The sequence below is a fragment of the Zeugodacus cucurbitae genome, chromosome 2 (assembly GCF_028554725.1).
Source record: "Zeugodacus cucurbitae isolate PBARC_wt_2022May chromosome 2, idZeuCucr1.2, whole genome shotgun sequence".
Classification (NCBI taxonomy): domain Eukaryota; kingdom Metazoa; phylum Arthropoda; class Insecta; order Diptera; family Tephritidae; genus Zeugodacus; species Zeugodacus cucurbitae.
Window position 1 is genome coordinate 33,409,432 of NC_071667.1, and position 22,213 is coordinate 33,431,644.

At 36.8% G+C, this 22,213-nt stretch overlaps 2 protein-coding genes across 6 annotated transcripts in view; one reads left to right on the forward strand and one right to left on the reverse strand.

The window, feature by feature from the left end:
• The window catches only part of LOC105220035 (protein O-mannosyl-transferase 2), a 105,994-nt gene extending 100,742 nt beyond the window's left edge, over positions 1-5,252 (reverse strand). For 2 of the 4 annotated variants that reach the window (XM_054230877.1, XM_011196412.3), the window contains exon 1: positions 4,985-5,252. In XM_054230877.1, coding sequence (XP_054086852.1) covers positions 4,985-5,061 — 77 coding nt within the window. In that variant the 5' untranslated portion in view covers positions 5,062-5,252. Of the gene's footprint in view, positions 1-4,559; positions 4,578-4,663; positions 4,899-4,984 lie in introns of those variants that run through there. The other 2 variants (XM_054230873.1, XM_054230876.1) reach the window with 2 other exon arrangements.
• Positions 1-22,213, forward strand: part of LOC128921901 (putative nuclease HARBI1) — a 199,948-nt gene that overhangs the window by 150,538 nt on the left and 27,197 nt on the right. The window lies entirely within an intron of this gene.

Genomic DNA, 22,213 nt, shown 5'->3' on the forward strand with positions numbered 1-22,213 from the left:
ATACCTTCTATGAGCGCCTAGAACGTATCTATGAGCGCTGCCACCGCCACGATGTCAAAATCGTGCTTGGCGATTTCAACGCTAGGGTGGGTAAAGAAGGTGTCTTTGGCACAACAGTCGGAAAATTCAGCCTCCATGACGAAACATCACCAAACGGTCTGAGGCTGATCGACTTCGCCGGGGCCCGAAATATGGTCGTCTGTAGTACTAGATTCCAGCATAAGAAAATCCATCAAGCTACTTGGCTGTCCCCGGATCGAATCACTCGCAACCAGATCGATCATGTTGTGATAGATGGACGACATGTCTCCAGTGTTTTTGATGTGCGTACGCTTCGTGGTCCCAACATCGGACCACTATCTTGTAGCAGCTAAGATACGTACCAGCCTCTGTGTAGAAAAGCGCACACGTCAACAAACACAAGGAAGGTTCGACATCGAGAAGCTGCAATCACAACCGACAGCCGAACGATTTTCTACTCGACTTGCACTCCTGCTCTCTGAGAGCACTCATCAGCATCTCGATATAAGGGAGCTGTGGGACGGCATATCAAACTCCTTACGTACAGCTGCAACCGATACCATTGGTTTTCGGAAAAGTCAAAAAAACAGCTGGTATGATGAGGATTGTCGTCTCACAGTGGAGAGAAAACAGACTGCCTACCTCGCAATGTTGCGATCGACCGCAACACGAGCGGGATGGGAAAGATACCGAGAGCTGAAGAGGGAAGCGAGACGCATTTGCAGACAAAAAAAGAAAGAGGCCGAAATGCGTGAGTATGAAGAGCTTGACAAGCTGGCCGACAGGGGTAATGCTCGAAAATTTTACGAAAAGATCCGGCGACTAACTGAAGGTTTCAAGACCGGAGCACACTCCTGTAGGACCCCCAGAGGAGATCTAGTTATTGATGACCAGAGTATACTGAGTTTGTGGAGGGAACACTTCTCCAGCCTGCTGAATGGCAGTGAAAGTACAACACCAGGAGATGGCGAACCCGATTCCCCAATCGACGACGATGGAGCAGATGTTCCATCGCCCGACCGTGAAGAAATTCTAATAGCAATTACCCGCTTGAAGAACAATAAGGCGGCGGGGGCCGATGGATTACCGGCCGAGCTATTCAAATACGGCGGCGAAGAGCTGATAAGGTGCTTGCACCAGCTTCTTTGCAGAATATGGTCGGAAGAAAGCATGCCTGACGATTGGAATCTCAGTGTACTCTGCCCAATACACAAAAAGGGAGACCCCACAATTTGCGCCAATTACCGTGGGATAAGCCTCCTCAACATCGCGTATAAGGTTCTGTCGAGCGTATTGTGTGAAAGACTAAAGCCCACCGTCAACAAACTGATCGGACCTTATCAGTGTGGCTTTAGACCTGGAAAATCAACAACAGACCAGATATTCACCATGCCCCAAATTTTGGAGAAGACCCGTGAAAATAGGATCGACACACACCATCTCTTTGTCGACTTTAAAGCTGCTTTCGACAGCACGAAAAGGAGCTGCCTTTATGCCGCGATGTCTGAATTTGGTATCCCCGCAAAACTAATACGGTTATGTAAGCTGACGTTGAGCAACACCAAAAGCTCCGTCAGGATCGAGAAGGACCTCTCCGAGCCGTTCGATACCAGACGAGGTTTCAGACAAGGTGACTTACGCTCGTGTGATTTCTTTAACCTGATGCTGGAGAAAATAATACGAGCCGCAAGGCTAAACAGAGAAGGTACAATCTTCTATAAGAGTGTACAGCTATTGGCGTACGCCGATGATATCGATATCATTGGAAACAACACCCGCGCCGTTAGTTCTGCTTTCTCCAGACTGGATAAGGAAGCGAAGCGTATGGGTCTGGTGGTGAACGAGAACAAGACGAAATATCTCCTGTCGTCAAACAAACAGTCAGCGCATTCGCGTCTTGGCTCCCACGTCACTGTTGACAGTCATAACTTTGAAGTTGTAGATAATTTCGTATACTTAGGCACCACCATTAACACCGATAATAATGTCAGCCTTCAAATCCAACGCAGAATCACTCTTGCCAACAAGTGCTACTATGGACTAAGTAGGCAATTGAAAAGTAAAGTCCTCTCTCGACGAACAAAAACCAAACTCTACAAGTCTCTCATCATTCCCGTCCTACTTTACGGTGCAGAAGCGTGGACGATGTCAACATCCGATGAGACGGTACTAGGAGTTTTCGAGAGAAAGGTTTTGCGTAAGATTTATGGTCCCTTAAGAATTGGCAACGGCGAACACTGCAGACGATGGAACGATGAGCTGTATGTGTTATTCGACGACATAGACATAGTCCAGCGAATAAAAAAACAGCGGCTACGCTGGCTAGGTCATGTTGTTCGAATGGATGAAAGTGCTCCAGCTCTGAAAGTATTCGATGCAGTACCCGCTGGTGGAAGCCGAGGAAGAGGGAGACCTCCACTCCGATGGAAGGACCAGGTGGAGAGGGACCTGGCTTCGCTAGGAATAACCAATTGGCGCCAAACTGCCAGAAGGAGGGATACGTGGCGCGCTGTTTTGGACTCGGCTATAACCGCGTAAGCGGTGTCTACGCCAGTCAAGAAGAAGAATCATGATAGATAAACCGGGGAAAGACCTGACACAGCCGTCTTCATGCAGACCAATCAGTCTTCTACCCTGTCTTTCTAAAATATTTGAAAAAGTGTTACTATTAAAGATGTCTCCTTTCCTTCATGAAAATAATGTAATACCAACGCACCAATTCGGTTTTCGTGCAAAACATGGCACTGTAGAGCAAGTAAATAGAATAACTAACGAAATTAGGAAGGCATTCGAACATAGAGAGTACTGTTTTGCTATATTTCTAGATGTGGCTCAGGCGTTCGATAAAGTGTGGCATGACGCGCTTTTATATAAGATTAAAAAGAGCTTACCACTCGAAATGCATAAAACCTTGGAGTCTTATTTCAAAATAGAAAGTTTACTGTCAAAGTAGGGGACTTCATATCTGAAAAACGACCAATAAGAGCTGGTTTACCGCAGTGCAGTGTTTTAGGGCCAACTCTATACATAATTTATACAGCTGACCTTCAAACAGCTAGTTATATTTTGACAACAACTTTTGCGGATGACACAGCTTTAGTGAACCGAAACAAATTATAGCATCAAGAGTATTAGAAGAGCATTTGATTTATGTCGAAGAATGGCTACCCAACTGGCGTATAAATGTAAATGAACAAAAGTGCAAACATATTACATTTTCCCTAAGACCAAAAACGTGCCCGGCAGTTAAAATGAACAATATTTTAGTACCCCAAGCGACTGAAGTAACATATCTTGGTATTTACTTGGATAGAAGGCTCACGTGGAGAAAACACATATCGAGCAAAATAACATGAATGAAGATAAGAGCTGCAAACTTAAATTGGCTTCTAAATAAAAATTCAAAACTTAGCCTAGACAACAAAGTTCTGTTATATAAAGCGGTCATAAAGCCGATTTGGATGTACGGCATTAAACTGTGGGGTACGACCTGTGCTACTAATATCGATATAATTCAGAGATTCCAATCAAAAATGCTTAGAACAATCACTTGCTCACCATGGGACATGCGTAATGAAAATATCCATAAAGATCTTGGTATTCTTATGGCTTATGGTAAAGAAAGAAGTAGAGAACAGCAGAAACAAATATTTAACCAAACTCCGAGATCACCCATACCCATTGGCTAATGCTTTAGTACATTCTTGTAATCAATCACATCTAAAAAGAAAAGATATGCAAGCACACTGAAGAGCAACGTTTCACCAAAACAACTCAATCACTTGGTTGAGCTTGTCTAGTTTTAATTAGAATTAAGATTTTATAACTTATTGTTAGGCTTCAAAGAGCAGATTCAATAAATAAACAAATATTGAAAAAAAGAAATAAATGTGACTTTCATTCAAAAAGAAAAAAATATTAGATCGAAGTATTTGAGAAAAAGCTTGGTAAGAACCTCGAAGCACTTAAGCGGGATTCATTTAAGCGCCTTTCCCGCTTAAGGTTCTCAAGAGTCTTGCGTGCTAACAAGTGGCATTTAAGCGGGGATTACTGTACATATGAACGCAAACACAAATTAAGCGTTTTCGATCGTGAAGTACTTAGAGTTACGGTTCATACTAGGATATGGGCCATAAGAATGAGTGATAGAGGCGTTGCATATGAATTCGTGTGAAACTCTTCTAAGTAGTTGCTGATGTTACAGTGTGAAAATCAATCGAATCAAAACTTGTTTTAGTTCCCACATACCGAATTAAGGATTTTCAAACATCCGGTGGGCTGTATATTGCGTAATTTACAATTGATTAACAAAACGTAAGGCATGGACGCAGCTAGAAACAGTAATATAATTTCCATTCGTTAATAATAGAATTTATTAATTTATTTTATTTTCACTACACTTACACACTTTGATAGGCATATTTTAATACCCGAAAATTATACTAAATTATGTTTTTGTATATTAAAGGCATAGTTAGAGTTATATTTAAGTAAACAAAAGTACTATACTCAGCGAACAGAACTCGCTTTTTACTCACTGAATATCTCAAAATAATTGCTCCAATACTCAAAACAGATGCATCCTTCTTATAAGTAGATTTGTATATATTTCAAAAAACAGAAAAATAACTTTTTTACTCACTGAATCTCTTTGTTGTGTTGTAAATTATATTGTTGGATTATGGTCTCTTTGATAGTTCGCAAATGAAGTTTAAATTTAAGATTCACATAATGTAGAATGTCCTCAATAACTTTCTGTCAGGTTATCCGTAAATTTTTGACAGAGATGTAAGAATACACATACAATGTACATACATACAGAATGTGAGACAACTAAATTCAGACGAGGCAACAAGTTTGGCGCTTGTTTCTTAAATCTAAAGTAATGGCACAAAACAAAACCTAATGTATAATATTACGAATGCAAACTGATATACACAAACACACGATCAAATTCACTTACATCTGATCTTTTTTTACAGGCTTAACTTTTTCGGCATTACTCTTAATTTTGAGTTCACTTCCATCAGATGTTTTCATTGCAGTTAACAAGTGGTTAATTGTTTCATAAAATATTAAATTTAATTAAAATGTCTTTTAAAATGGAAAATATCTGACGTGTCACTAAAAAGTTTCGCTCATACTTTGGTACTTTCTGTTTCCATGTAGCTCAGTGCAATAACTGGTTTTGAAAGTTAGTTCGTAAACAGAAAGATTTAGCAAGTCAACTATCGTTGAGAGATAGTTTTCTATCTTAAATCAACGAATTCACCACATTATTACAACATACTTATGTATATATACATGTATAATCCACAGTACATACAGTAGAAAACCTTATTCGTGGGGAATTCTCGGTGTTAAGATAGCCGAAATCTTGGAAAAACACAGTGCTGTATATATTGAGTACATAATTTTAGTAAAACTTTATTCATAAAATAGCAAATATTATATATATAGCAATCTTATATAAAGCGAAATTATTTATTTATGCTATATTTAGCATCAATGTGTGACATATTGTATGCAAAAAAAATATTTAATTTAGATGAGATATTTTATAAGTGGTGAGAATAAAATACAGCTCTCATACAAGTAATCCCCTGTGGTAAGTTATTTTTGGCCACATTTATTTAAATTGAAGAGTAAAATAGCTTTGAAATATCATTTATAATAACAATCGATTATTTAAAACAAATAAACCGACCTCTTTATACATTTTTTGTACAAAAAATTTTATTTTGAACAAAATAAGTAAATTTTATTGAACTGAAAGGTTACAGTACGGCAACAATGAAATTGCTGTTTGGTATGTCGCTGCCAGCTTCAAAATGTTCAAGACGCTGGCTTCATTTGTTGTCGACCGTCGCTACGTCGTGTCGTGTCGTTGGCACATGAAGTGCTGAACACATAGAAGACGACAAGCGACGAGCGACATCTGTCAAATATTAAAATACACGCGTTCTTATGGGCACAGATTTTGTTGTCGTTCTCGCGAAATTAGAAATGTTTCTAATTTTGCCGACGACAATGGCCGCTGTAGAGCTGCCACTAATATGTGAAATGTAAAATTATTCAAAGTTCTCACAAGTATGACGTTATTTTGCCAGCAGAAACGTAAAATAGCTTTGATATATCACTTATAATAACAATATATTATTTAAAACAAGTAAATCGCCAATTTTTACATTTTTTTCCGCAAATAATTTCACTTTAAACTAAATATGTAAATTTTATTGAAGTGAAAGATTTTAGTACGGCAACAATGAAATAGCTGTTTGAGATGTCGCTGCCGTCTTAAAAATATTAGAGGCGCTGGCTTCAAAGCGACATTTGTGATCAGCCGTCGTTGCGTTCAGCACTTCAGCACTTCAGTTGCGTTGACATTTGAATTGCTCTCTCCATCTCACTGTTTCTCTTTTCATTCTCATTATAACATTACTCCAGTGTTGCCTGAATGTTTTTAGTTAAAATTAAATATGTTAAAATTCTAACCTTTAATATTTATAAATCTTCAAAAATTGATAAAAGTTCAGAACAAATACTTTTTTCACAACAATTATTTTTTTAAAGGGTTTAATTAAATACAAATATTTTATTTTATTTATAACGAAAAACTTATTTAACTTTAAGTGGAATAAACAAATCAAATGACGGTAATTTTTGCAACAAAAACATAACTATTTGAAAAACTATTTTGCGAATTTATGTAATAAAAAATTTATTCTAAATGTTCAAATACAATTTGAATAAATTATTTATTCACAAATCATTTATGCGCTGGGCTGGCTCCAAGCTTTCTTTCAAACAGTAAATCTTCACCTGTTCTCAGATTTCTTGATAGTGAAGATTATTTTTGTATACTAGTTTTAAAATCTTCAATCTTGGTGATATTTTAATTTAAAAAATTAATTTTAAAAATAAATCTGCACATCTGGCAACTCTACCCATAAACCATAACATTAACATGAGTATGCCGAAATGTGCGTAATATTATTGCCCATATTGTGTAAAAAATACATTCTGATGCGTAGAAAAGTAAACAGTCGAGCATATTTTTTATCCACAATAACGACACTGTGTGTGTGTTCAGTTGTGCCAGAATTATAGTTCAAACAAGAGAACGTGTAATATAGAGAAGGTTTATGGTGTGCCGATTGTCACACTGGTCCTCTTTTCGCAGGGGTACTTGCCAAGATGAGCGTGTTTCACCACAGAAAATTATTTGCTTGTTTCACCACAGTTTAACATTAGCGGGGCCGAAAATTGCAGAATTGAGGGTATTTTATGATAAAAGAGAAACAGCAGGCCAATGTATGAATAAGAGAGAGCAAAGCTGTTATATATATACATGCAGGTGCTTTTTGATTGGAAAAGTTCTTGTATATTATATGCTTTTTCTAAATATTTTCTAATAAATATGAACAGGCATGGGCAAGGTCTTAGCAGGTGCTAAAAGAGCGTAAGTTATCGTATACGTACACACACCGATTGTCACTAACACGCACAAGCGAAGAGCGTAAAGTGCTGAACACAAAGACGACGACACGACGTAGCGACGGCTGACCACAAATGTCGCTTTGAAGCCAGCGTCTTGAACATTTTGAAGGCGGCAGCGACATATCAAACAGCAATATCATTGTTGCCGTACTAACATCTTTCACTTCAATAAAATTTACATATTTAGTTTAAAGTGAAATTATTTACGCAAAAAATGTAAAAATTGGCGATTTATTTGTTTTAAATAATCGAATGTTATTATAAATGATATATCAAAGATATTTTACGTTTCTGCTGGCAAAATAACGTCATACTTGTGATAACTTTGAATAATTTTACATTTCACATGTTAGTGGCAGCTCTACTGCGGCAATTGTTGTCGGCAAAATTAGAAACATTTCTAATTTGGGGACAACGACAACTACAAGCCTGTTGTTGCGTAGTCGTGCTGTTGTCAAAAAATCTGTGCCCATAAGAATTGCGGTAAATTCGTTTGCTTGCTGAGTTTATTCACGCTCGTGTTGAAACAGCTCTACCCAGGCGTTCGCTCATTCGGCTCAACAATGATCGTGTTGAATGAAAACAAGCACACAAAAGAGCAAACTCAACGTCTATGAGCAAACTCAACGGGTATGAGCAAACTCAGCACATATGAATAAACTCACTGTGATTGAATAAATGCGCAACCAGCAGCGCTACTGGTTTTGTAAAATCCGTTGGCACACACACATGCATATATACATATATATATGTACATATATAATTGTATATGTATACCAAAGAACTGCAAAACTCAATTTTTCCTTGAATCAGCTCATACGCAAAAGTTTCTATTCACTTCCAATCACTGAGCAAAAGTGAGCTAAACATTTCGTGAAGTGAGCAAAGCATTTCGGACCGAAGGCTCACATTGTACGCGAAAGAGCGGTTCGGCAACATGAGCAGATTTTTACTCAACGCTGTGCTTCGCTCACTGATTGGAATTGAATACAAACTTTTGCGTATGAGCTGATTCAAGGAAAAAGTGAGTTTTGCAGTTCTCTGTTCAGCACATAAAACGAGCACCTACGATGGGACAATACCAAGAATGATAGAAGACAAGATTACGACAGGCTGAAGCGTTCACGACCCACGAATGGGAATAGGCAACAGAAGAATTGTCAAATGGAAAACGGAAATGTGAAACATATTGAACCAAATTGAATAATATGCAGATAAAATATCAAAATGAACGTAATTCGTAAAATCTTCATTTATAAAATGATCCAATATAATCATGCATATTTATAATTAAAATTATATGTTTTGTTACAAAAAGTTCGCCATTTTGCCAACTTTTTTGTTGTTTGGAAAAGTGAAAAGAATTCTTTATAGACGACTTTTTTGTACTATTGTTGTTTAATTCCGCCATTGCGGACTTCTTTTTCAAGTTAATACATTTTTCACTTAGAATTTTAAATAATAATTAACCACTAGCCTTGACTTCAGCTCTTTGTTTTGATTTTATTGTTTTGTACCACCGTGCAATTTGTAAATTTTTCTTATGTTTTTTGTTTTTCTTGCGTGTTCGGGGTCGTGAAAGTTGTCACTCAACAGGAACCTAAAACCCAAAAAAGCTAATTGTAAACGACTGTCGTAATCGTGTCTTCTATCATTCTTGATATTTTTGATCGCTGATTCGCTTGGTACCACAGTAAGCGCACTAACACAATCTCATTTTGTGATGCTCGTTTGATTGTGGTGGTGCCCATCCCTGAATATGAAACTGCAATTCACTTGCAAAGGAATTTTGTAAACTGCTAATCGTTTCGCTATTATAATATATTTAAATTTTAATAAAAAATGTCCAAAAATGTAAGAAAGTGTCGCGTTCGCGGATGTGATGCAGATTCGGGAGAAAGATTCTTTTCTTTCCCCAAAAATGAGGAGGATTTTAGGAAGTGGGTGGAAAACTTACGGATCCCACCAACGTTGGATTTACCCACCCGCAATGCATTTGTATGCATTAGGCACTTTGAGAAAAGTGCACAGGGTGTGAAAAAGTTGACGGCGAATGCAGTGCCCACCCTAAACCTTGGTAAGTTTTTGTTTATTTATGAATGTAGCAAGTGTGTGCGTGTACAAAAAGGATATTTATTGAATGTAAATATTTGTATACATTTTTAAAATTACTAAATATGTGAAAAAATTAAGCTTAAATTTGAGCGTTTTGTGATTTTTACGTTTATGGCAAAATATTAAATGTATCTATTTACTATAGGCCAAAGCACTGGCTTTTATATCGAATGTATTTTCTTTCACGTTGGTAGCAAGTTTAAACAGTCGTGTTAATAAAAATAACAGTGTACATTTACGTATAGGGAAAACTTTTGGGTTTTCATAAAAAAGTGAAATTCAATTATCAATTTATACAATAAATATAAAATAATAATATATATCGGGTGATCCATGTAGAGGTACATTTTTTGGGCCGGTCGAATCATCGCTCTATATTTCTTCAAAAATTATGCCGGTGAATACGTAACAGTGGCGACGGTTATCGCGTCTTGATAACCAACTATTTGATGCCTAATGAAAGCTAGTGATTTCGGCGACGATGAATGGATTTATTGAGAGAACATTTTGAATTCAACAGATGGACCATCTGAGACGTAGCCACAGCCAACATTTGAAAAGGATAATCTTTAAACAATAAATAACAATGAATGATAATAAACATTACCCATTAAATTTGAATTTTCTGTGTTTTTTTTTTTTTAAAGTAGGAAACCTCGAAATGGATCACCCTTAATAACATATTAATATACCTTAAAATCCTTTTGCAAAAATATCAGTTTTTAAATTGACTTAATAACCAAACAATTCAATCGTATATAAAATAAAACAATAATTCAACTTTAGTCAAATTTGTTTCGAATATATATCTGTATATATTTGGCGTAGGAACCGCTTTAAGCGATTATAGCCGAATCCACCAGAGCGCGCCACTCATTCCTCCTTTTTGCTTTTCGGCGCCAACTGGAAACACCAAGTGAAGCCAGGTCACTTTGCACTTGGTCTTTCCACCGGAGTGGAGGTCGTCCTCTTCCGCGGCTTCCTCCAGCGGGTACTGCATCGAATACTTTCAGAGCTGGAGTGTTTTCTTCCATCCGTACAACATGACCTAGCCAGCGTAGCCGCTGTCTTTTTATTCGCTGAACTATGTCAATGTCGTCGTATAACTCGTACAGCTCATCGTTCCATCGTCTGCGGTATTCGCCGTTGCCAATGTTTAGAGGACCATAAATCTTACGCAAAACCTTTCTCTCGAAAACCCCAAGAGTCGTCTCATCGGATGTTGTCATCGTCCACGCTTCAGGATTTGATTTTGGTTCGTCGAGTGAGGACTTTACTTTTCAGTGGCCTACTCAGTCCAAAGTAGCACCTGTTGGCAAGAGTGATTCTGCGTTGGATTTCAAGGCTGACATTGTTGGTGTTGTTAATGCTGGTTCCCAGATAAACGAAATTATCTACAACTTCAAAGTTATGACTGTCAACAGTGACGTGGGCGCCAAGACGCGAGTGCGCTGACTGTTTGTTTGATGACAGGAGATATTTCGTCTTGTCCTCATTCACCACCAGACCCATACGCTTCGCTTCTTTATCTAGTCTGGAAAACGCAGAACAAACGGCGCGGTTGTTGCTTCCGATGATATCAATATCATCGGCATACGCCAGGAGCTGTACACTCTTGTAGAAGATTGTACCCTCTCTATTTAGTTCTGCAGTATTATTCTCGTATTATTTTTTCCAGCAATAGATTGAAGAAGTCGCACGATAGTGAGTCACCCTGTCTGAAGCCTCGTTTGGTATCGAACGGCTCGGAGAGGTCCTTCCCGATCCTGACGGAGCTTTTGGTGTTGCTCAACGTCAGCTTACATAGCCGTATTAGTTTTGCAGGGATACCAAATTCAGACATCGCGGCATAAAGGCAGCTCCTTTTCATGCTATCGAAGGCAGCTTTAAAATCGATAAAGAGATGGTGAGTATCGATTCTTTTCTCTCGGGTCTTTTCCAAGATTTGGCGCATGGTGAATATCTGGTCCATTGTGGATTTTCCAGGTCTAAAGCCACACTGATAAGGTACAATCAGTTCGTTGACGGTGGGCTTTAGTCTTTCACACAATACGCTCGACAAAACCTTATATGCGATATTGAGGAGACTTATACCACGGTAGTTGGCGCAGATTGTGGGGTCTCCCTTCTTATGGATTGGGCAGAGCACACTAAGATTCCAATCGCCGACCATATTCTACAAAGAAGCTGATGCATGCACCTTATCAGTTCTTCGCCGCCGTATTTGAATAGCTCGGCCGGTAATCCATCGGCCCCCGCCGCTTTGTTGTTCTTCAAGCGGGTAATTGCTATTCGAATTTCTTCATGGTCGGGTAATGGAACATCTATTCCATCGTCATCGATTGGGGAATCGGGTTCGCCATCTCCTGGTGTTGTACTTTCACTGCCATTGAGTAGGTCGGAGAAGTGTTCCCTCCATAATCCCAGTGTGCTCTGGACATCCGTTAGCAGATTACCTTCTCGGTCCCTACATGATAATGCTCCGGTCTTGAAACCTTCTGTTTATTGCCTCATCTTTTCATAAAATTTTCGAGCATTACACATGCCGGCCAGCTTTTCAAGCTTTTCATACTCACGCATTTCGGCCTCTTTCTGTTTACGTCTGCAAATGCGTCTCGCTTCCCTCTTCAGTTCTCGATATCTATCCCACCCCGAACGTGTTGTGGTCGATCGCAACGTTGCGAGGTAGGCAGTCTGTTTTCTCTCCACTGCGGAACGACAATTCTCATCGTACCAACTGGTTTTTTGGCGTTGCCGGAGACCAATTGTTTCGGCTGCAGCGGTATGCAATGAGTTTGAGATGCCATTCCACAGCTCCCTTATATCGAGATGCTGATGAGTGCTCTCAGAGAGCAGGAGTGCAAGTCGAGTAGAAAATCGTTCGGCTGTCGGTTGTGATTGCAGCTTTTCGACGTCGAACCTTCCTTGTGTTTGTTGACGGGCGTTCTTTGCTGCACAGAGGCGAGTACGTATCTTTGCTGCTACTAGATAATGGTCCGAGTCAATGTTTTAAAACACCAGAGACATGTCTTCCGTCTATCACAACGTGATCGATTTGATTGCGCGTGTTTCGATCAGGGGACAGCCACGTTGCTTGATGAATTTTTTTATGCTGGAATCTGGTACTACAGACAACCATATTTCGGGCCCCAGCGAAGTCGATCAGCCTCAGGCCGTTTGGCGATGTTTCGTCATGGAGGCTGAATTTTCCGACTGTTGTGCCAAAGACACCTTCTCTACCCACCCTTGTTTCGAATACCGGGAAGATATATTTGCAATTGAATTTGTTGATATGCGTGTACGAAATTATGATATATATATTTAACTACAGTGTTGTTTAAAATGAAAGCACCCTCTAGTGTGTTTATTAAAGTTGCATATCTTGAAAATAATTATCAATTATTATTATTTATATGCAAGTTTTGTAGATGTTTTTATATAATATATGGGATATATAATTATTATTTTTATATAATGTATGTATGTATATATAACTGGCTGAATAGCTAGTTTCAATGTCATTAAAACATTATACTCTATCGATCAAAGTAACGTCAATTTTAAAATCTGTCCCAAATTAACTGAGCCCCATATTTATCCCAGCGTATTCGAAAAAATGTCTTTAAAGGGTGCCACCCAGGTCCTAAGCAATTCCGTCGCTTCTGGGATTGAAATGGCCTTAAGCAAAAATCTGTTAGGCTCCGACGAATATATAATAAAATGTGCAAAGCCTACACAATTATTTGTGAAAAAGATGAACGACCTCTTTGACGATCTAGACTGTAAAGTATTACATCACAAAAATCCATTCAAATCTCCGTTAGCTAAGAATGATTCTAGAAAGGTCCAACGCCTCAATGATTACATCAGGTATTTAAAGTCAATTGAACTTCCGAATGGTGCTAAAGTTAAGTGTATCAAGGGGTTGTGTAAGTGGTATGATTAAATTGTGCCAAGAGCTATTTAAAGAACAAGAAGAATTAAAGTTTGTATTCCTGGGGAAATTGAATCAGGATGCGTTGGAACATTTTTTTTATAGAGTCCGAGCAAGTCAGGGTATAAATACCCACCCTAGTGCCAATGAGATTCAATATATAGTTGGACGTTTAATTTCGATGAAAATTTTGAGGAATCAGTTTATTAATAAGGGTCGTACTTGTCAGGATGATGACGATATAAATTTAGACTGGAATGTAGGCTCCGAAGATCGTCATCTAGAGTTACAGGGAACCGAGCAGGAATGTGAGCAACTAGCCATTGAAATAAATATTTCTGGCGAAAATTTTGTTGAGGAGGATGACACAGCAGACGTCCACGTCTAGCGATTTTAGACAGGCTATGGTATATATCAAAAACTTTTGTGTAAAATCCATTGCGAAAAATGTAAAAAAGCAATGACGAAGATAAAAAGCGATACAAAAACAACAAGGAAGACACCGACTTACGGCTTGTTAATCCTGATGATAGGGTCTTCGAAGTGTGTCAACTTCAAATGATGTGGTACGCCAGGCTCTTCAACAAATATGCGCACTATTCGAATCTTCAGAGTTTAATGTTGTCCGCAATTAAAAAAAAACGGAAAAAGTTTTCCCTCAGTGGTTTTTGGGAAACCGATGAGTGCCTTGCCCATAAAATGAAATTGTTAGAATACCTAGTGACTGTCCTTTTAGATAAAAATTCTAAATGGTTTATGACAGAGGAATTAGGCAGGGAAAGACATCGGAAGCGCGTTGACAAACTGCACAAATAGTAAAATGTTGCAAGCCATAACCCTAAGTTTTAAAAGCGTCTTACTTTCGGGTAAGTAAAACTAACGAAATGAGAACTAATTACATTTTTTAAATGATTTTTATCTTTATTCAATTTACAGGTTTTTTTATTTTCTTTTATTCTATTTTCAGTTTTCTCTTATATTTTCAGGTTGTTCTATTTTCTTCTCTTTTTTTATTTAGCACATATATACATATGCATCTGAGCCTAGCTTTTTTAAACACAATTGTTGATCTTAATCAAGATGGACTAAGTTGTGTTTAAAAAAGCTGGTGAAATTAAATGACTTAATTTAATTATTGAGTCATGTGAGAAATTTCCATTTTAACAATGGAAAATTTCGTAATTCAGAAATGCATTTTTAACTTTAAACTATGTATAAGATGTAGATTTGTAAATATAAATTTTATATTAATTTAATTTATTTGAATTTAATTTTATATTAACTTAAATCTTAATAAAACTACATATAAAATATATAACAAAATATTTAAATGTAAAAAAAGAGTGCGTGGAGTCCCTACGCGCGGATGAAGTTATACTTCTTAGTGATATTCCAAGAAATGCATATCATTTTGTATGAAAGAAAACTAGCGAGAGACACTTTTTTAAATTCACATTTTAAAAATTTATTATGCACATTTTATAAACCGAAGTCCAAATCAATTATCATTTCTGGGTTCTGACGGATTGATATCTATAATATTTACAATTGAATTATGATAACTAAAATACGATATGAAATGTCTTACATCTATTTTATCTATATTTCTCGCGGATACCGTATCAATAGTCGTACCTCCTTTTGTCGTATGATCATTTCTTCCATTGATCATTTATAATGAAAATTTCTCTCTGAGGAATGCTAGTATTGGTTCAGCTCCTACATACACATGTGAATATGTTTATACATACATACACATGCGAATATGTTCATATTTCAATCATACATATGCGTACACATTTTTTACGAAGTCGTATAACTTCAAAAAAATTTAATTTTATTGAAATAAAAAATTTACTGCCCTGGGTGAGGCTCGAACCCACAACCTTAAGAAATTTGAAAATTTTAATTTTATTGAAATAAATAAAAAATTTAATGTCCCGGTTGAGGCTCGAACCCACAATCCGAAGAAATTTTAAAAATTTAATTTTATTGAAATAAAGTACATACACATGTGAATATGTAATACATACACCCTTAGAAGTGAAGTGAAGTGAAGTGGACGTGCTTTTGTGCGGTCCCAGTTTTCCTCAACAACATCGCAATATTCTTGCACCACAGCGTTCTAGAAACTGGAACACCTAGATGGACACTAAATCTATACAAATAGATAAGTACACATTAGAAATATATTAATTTCTCGCACTAACCTGCACTTTATCGCGGCAAATTCGCAGATTTTTTTTTTTTTATTTTTCCCCTAAAACAGCCACTAAAGGCGATCTACTAATAGAGCTCAAGAATCAAGGAGAAAAGGGAGCTGAAACGTTCCAGAGTGTCCTAGAGGGAGTAGTTGGTGAAATGGCTGCAATTCAGCCAAAAACACACAATATTACCATCATGTGCAAAGACCTGGACGAGGTAACTACTCCAGAAGAAATTTGCAACGCATTACAAAAGGAATGCGGATTGAAAAATATTGACAAATCCAATATTAAAAACATGCGAAAAACCCGAAGTGGCACACAGATTGCTCTCATATGCCTCCGTGCTCAGGATGCCAAGACAGCCCTACAGCGCGGGAAAATAAAGATCGGTTGGTCGATCTGCCGTCTCCGCGAATATTCACCTATCCTTCGCTGTTTTAGGTGTTTCCAACTTGGTCTGCAACAACAGCTGCAACAACCCGATTGATAGGTCCTCTCTCTGCACACATTGCGGGATCGCAGGGCACGTTGCAAAGGTATGTATCAACACTGCGAGTTGCATGCTCTGCAAAGGAGAACATTCGGCCCTGAGCACGACTTGCCCCAAGTACCAAGAGATGGTGACGACTCTACAAAAATGAAGATACTGCAACTTAACTTAAATCACTGCGCTGCAGAACAAGATTTGCTCAGTCAAATAATAATAGAAAAAAACATCGATGTCGCTCTACTAAGTGAGCAATACACTCAGCGTTTGGAAAGCACGTGGATCGCAGACATAAGTGGCAAAGCAGCAATATGGTCCTGTAAAGGACAACCGTTCGCATCTTGCTCCAGAGAAGATCATAATGGTTTCACCTGGGCGAATATTCAGGGTATATATTTTGTAAGTTGCTATGCTCGCCCTAGCGCGTCAATTATAGAATTTGAAGACTTTTTCCTGGACCTGTTCTTAGAAACTAGAGGGAAATCGCCGATAATTATAGCTGTGGATTTTAATGCATGGTCTACTGCTTGGGGTAGTAAATGTACAAACCACCGCGGGCGTATACTTCTAGAATTTCTTAGCCAAACAAACCTTGCGTTGATAAATAGTGGCACAAAAAACACCTACCAAAAAGGAAATAAAGGTTCGATAATAGACCTAATGTTTGCAAATGACGCACTTACCAGGCACATTAAGTGGGAGGTCTGAGACATGTACACAAATAGTGATCACATGGCAATCATAGCGGAAGTACTGTTCTCTCGAGACACGGTGCTCCCCGAGGAGAAACACTTCTCAAAAGCGAAGCTGGAGGCAAAAAGAGTTCGACCCTGAAGTCTTTAATATAGTCTGGAGTACAGCAAAGGCAATAGGCGATGATGCCACCCATTTAGTATCCGCACTGCGTAAGGAACTGGTCACAGCATGCGACGCAACAATGAGAAGAATGAAATACCATAACAAGCAACGCCCAGTATATTGGTGGAATGATGAAATTGCCACGCTGAGGAAGCGCTGTCATTCAGCTAGACGGCGCCTACAGCGCAACCGGGATAGAGAAATCGAATACAGCCTCAGAGAAGCATTTAAAACCAATAAGAAGCTACTGAAATCAGCTATTACCCGTAGCAAAAAATCCTGCTTTGAAAAGCTCTGCGAAGTAGCAAACATAGACCCATGGGGAATATCTATGTCAAAGTTTAAAAATAAGACGCAGCAACCTAAAAGCGCAGCGTTTATGATAAAAGTCGTGGAAACATTATTTCCAACGCAAGATCGGATCTCATATCCTGAGCGACAAACCGAAGCGGCAGAATAACCGCCCCTAGTTACGGAAGAAGAACTATTGGCCATAGTGAAAAAAATCAAGAGCAACAAAGCACCTGGGATTGACGGCATACCTAACATAGTTCTAAAGGACGCTATTATTTCAAGACCTGCCCTGTTTGTCAAAATGTATAACGCATGCTTACAAGAAGGGGTGTTCCCCTATCCCTGGAAAGTCCAGCGCCTGGTTATTCTTCCCAAACCGAAGAAACCTCCAGAAGAACCTTCATCATATCGACCACTGTGCAAGCTTGATACAATGGGAAAAGTGTACGAAAGTAAAATAAGAAACCGCTTGGAAATTGCAAAAAAAATTGAAGAAAGAATAACCATCACTATAGGGGACTGTGACACAGGGTCACAGCCACAGCTAACGTACCTAGGGGTAATATTGGACTCAAAACTCAAATTCAAAGGGCACTTAGCGTACACTTCTAGAAAAGCAAATAAGGTGCATAACGCCTTATCCAGAATGATGGCAAATAAAGGTTGTTTGCGTTCCAGCCGAAGATGTATAATTGCAAAAGCAATGAGCTCTGCAATCCTGTATGAGGCTCCAATATGGATCCAGGCGCTAGACCAGTGGTCGGCACGAGAGGAATTGTGACTGTGTAGGTGAGCGCGAAAAAACAGCAACCCAGCGAGAAATTTGAAAGGCATATAATAAGAACAAAAAAAAATATTATACTAGGTCTGACTAAATGAAAAAGTCATAAAACTAAATACAACTATATTAAATAAATTATTATTAATATCAATTTTAATCAAATTTATCTTGAGACTTTTTTTTCAAGCTGTGCTACTAATGCATTTATCTAAATCAATACTTTTATGACAATTTCTTATTAAAATTATATTTTTTAAATGTGTTGAAGAAATTTTATTACGTTGCTTCGAACAAATAAATTTTAAATCTGAAAAAATTTGTTCACATAAATAAGTAGATGGAAATAAGGCTAAACATTGAAATGAAAATTTTTTTAATTCAGGGTATAATGAGTCATCCAAATTTTTCCAGAACTCTATAATATTTGAATGGTTTGAAAAATCACATTCACTTCGAAGAATAATTAATTCCGATTGTAAACAAAATTCGTATTGACTTATGTACATCGCAATGAAAAGGGTTTTCTAATATTGCTAATAGTGGTTGTATTTGTTCAAAATCTTTGAATCTATCTTCAAAATTATTAAAAAGAGTTTCTAAAATTACTAAATGATCATGTTGTTTAACATATTTCATTTTGGAGAAAATCAACGAAGTTCTAGGGAAATTTGAATAATTACACTGGTTTACAGCAAAAATGTACCATGAACGCCACTATCCAATTTGTATGTGAAATGGCTCGCTAATTTCGAAAATCGAGTTAATTTTTTTTTAAGGATACGTTTTTGAGATATTTGCAATTTACAGTTATTCGACCAAAAAAAAAAAGGTGTCTTCATTTAATCATGTATATCTCACTGACCAGTTGAGCAATCTTACTGCAAATTATAGAAAATAAAAGTGAATGAAATTTCCTAAAAATATTGCCTACTCCATTTTTCCATAGGCCTTATAATTTCTGAGAAATTGATTAATCACTTCGAGTTTTTAAATTTTTTTATGAAAAAATTAAAAAAAAATAAACTTTGGCAAGAAAAAAATTTAAAACAAAAGATATTTTTTAATTTTTTTTTATTTTATATGAAGTCCTGTTTCTTTATAAAAAGTAAGCTACCAACGAACAAAATCCATGGATAAATAGGAAAGTTGTACATGATCAAATAAATATATCCAAGTCGCGCAAAGTCAATGTATACGTATTTGCGTATGTAGTGTGTAAAGTAGGGGTGGGATATCTAGCTATGCGCTGTTTCTGTTAAGTAAAAAGTAAATTTTCATGTCGTTTTTAGTTTTTATAAACTCATTTATTTATGTATTTGTAATATATACTAAAACAATGTGCTATTGCTGTCTTAAATTGATGTTCTTACATTATAGTCGGAATGATTATGTGTTTTGTTTTGTCGTTTATTTAGTTTGGGATCGGTTTCTCTTATGAGTAGTCACCCATCATACCGACGTCCCAGAAACCTTGGTATCGATTCTTCTGCGCGATCGGGATCGAGGGCTTTTTGTTGCCATTATGAAGTTATACGGCCTTCAAGCTCAGTTTATTGCTGTCTATGAACAATCACCACTCCTCGGAATCCTATGGTTGACCAAACTCTTTGAATAATCCTGGAATGTCTTTGCAATAGTATACATTGTCTTCCTTCGTATAGTGTTTGGCAAATGGTTCGTAACGATTTCTATAATATGTCAGCTTAACATGGGGCGACACGAATTGAAATTGTTGCATACGAGAGGCATGTGGCTCAGCTTTTTCCTTGGATAATTCCAAATCTCTAATCCAATCGTTTAGTTGCGCTTTTGATAGAACGTTTCTCTCGTTTTCCATTAAAAATTCATTACAACTTAATTTCCCATATTCAGATGATCCTTCAGATACTGCTGTTGACAACGAAACTGGATACGCAACTTCAGCTGAATGTGGAACTGGCAATGAAACGGTAGGTACGTTAGCATAAATCACTTTTCTTGATTTTCCAAAGCCAAGTTCTTTTGTCATACAAATATAACAATCTTCTGAGTGGCATGTAGGTTCTCGCCATATCATTGTACACTCATTGTACCGGATCGTTGGTACACTCAAATTCTCGCGTACGTTTACTCATTTTATTTTAAAAAATAGCTCACGGTTTTTTATATTGTAATTATAAACTGGAACCGGCGAGCCTTACAGATATTATGAACTTTTAATGGGCATTTATCCTTATATATAGCTTGATCGCGAAAAAATAAAAAAGGCAAAACCTACCTAAACAAAAAAGTTCCTTCATATTAACGAGCCGGGAAAAGAAAATACTACCTGCTGTTGACGTTGGCCTTAAAAAAATTAATGAATTTACCAAGATATTTTTATTTAATTTTTTTAAACGAATAGCGTTATTAGTTTATTCTAATGATATTCAAAAACAATCCCACCCCTTCTTTACACACTACATACGCATATACGTATACATTGACTTTGCGCGACTTGGATATATTTATTTGATCATGTACAACTTTCCTATTTATCCATGGATTTTGTTCGTTGGTAGCTTAATTTTTTATAAAGAAACAGGACTTCATATAAAATAAAAAAAAAAAATTAAAAAATATCTTTTGTTTTAAATTTTTTTTCTTGCCAAAGTTTATTTTTTTTTTATTTTTTCATAAAAAAATTTAAAAACTCGAAGTGATTAATCAATTTCTCAGAAATTATAAGGCTTATGGAAAAATGGAGTAGGCAATATTTTTAGAAAATTTCATTCACTTTTATTTTCTATAATTTGCAGTAAGATTGCTCAACTGGTCAGTGAGATATACATGATTAAATGAAGACACTTTTTTTTTTGGTTGAATAACGGTAAATTGCAAATATCTCAAAAACGTATCCATAAAAAAAAATTAACTCGATTTTCGAAATCAGCGAGCCATTTCACATACAAATTGGATAGTGGCAAAACAAATTCAAATTTGTGATCCAGTGTTATCAGATTTTATTTCAGCTATAAGCAAATATAGTGTAGTTTTAAAGTGGCAAAGGAGTTTCACCGCATCTTGCATGTTTTTTTCGCTACCTTGTAGTTGCAAATTAAATTCATTTATTTTTAAGGAAATATCGGCCAAAAATGCCAAACTCAAAATAAAATTATTATCTTTTAAACAATTTATCGCAGGCTTTTCAATTTGCTCAGTTTCAAGGAACTGCAAAACTTCTTTCCTTAAATCAAACAACCTGTTAAGGCACTCACCTCTACTTAACCACCGCACTTCTGTAAACATTTTAAGATCTGTGTGACCAATTAATTTTAAAAAATTTACAAACTTTCTGTGTATAAGTGCATGATGCCCACCGCGTATTTTATTTACTATTCCCTCTGCAACTTTCATTACTGGAAGTTTGCTAATAAATTTAGAAGAAAGTGGAACTTGATGGATGATGCAATGGAAATTACGAACATCTATTCCATGATTTTTCAGTTGTCCTATAAAACCCTCACATTTTCCAATCATAACATTTGCACCATCTGTACAGACTCCTGATAATTTTGTCATATCCACAACAGAAAAAAGCTTTTCATTAATGACCTCGAATAATAATTTCCCAGTCACATTAGAATTCAACGTTTGAAAAGAAAATATTGTTTCGAATATAGCATAATTTTTGTCAACACATCGCACGCATAATGCTAATTGGCACATATCATTAATGTCTGTGCTCTCGTCTAAACAAATAGAAAACGAGCTCCTATTTCATTAGTGCGCCGCGCTACACTTCGAGGAGATAAAGGGATATTTTCAATTAACTTATGGCTACAATTAAGTTTTTTGAAAACTTTGATACAAATATTTTTAATAAATTTTCCATCGGAAAATGGCCTGCCTTGTTTAACTATGTCTAAACTAATAGATCTTGATAACTTCGCTTCTAAATGGTCCCTCAAATGGTCATTTATATCGGAACACTCCATTATAATTAACCATTTTCTTATTTTATCTAAAAAAATTAACTTCTTTTTATTAAAAATACT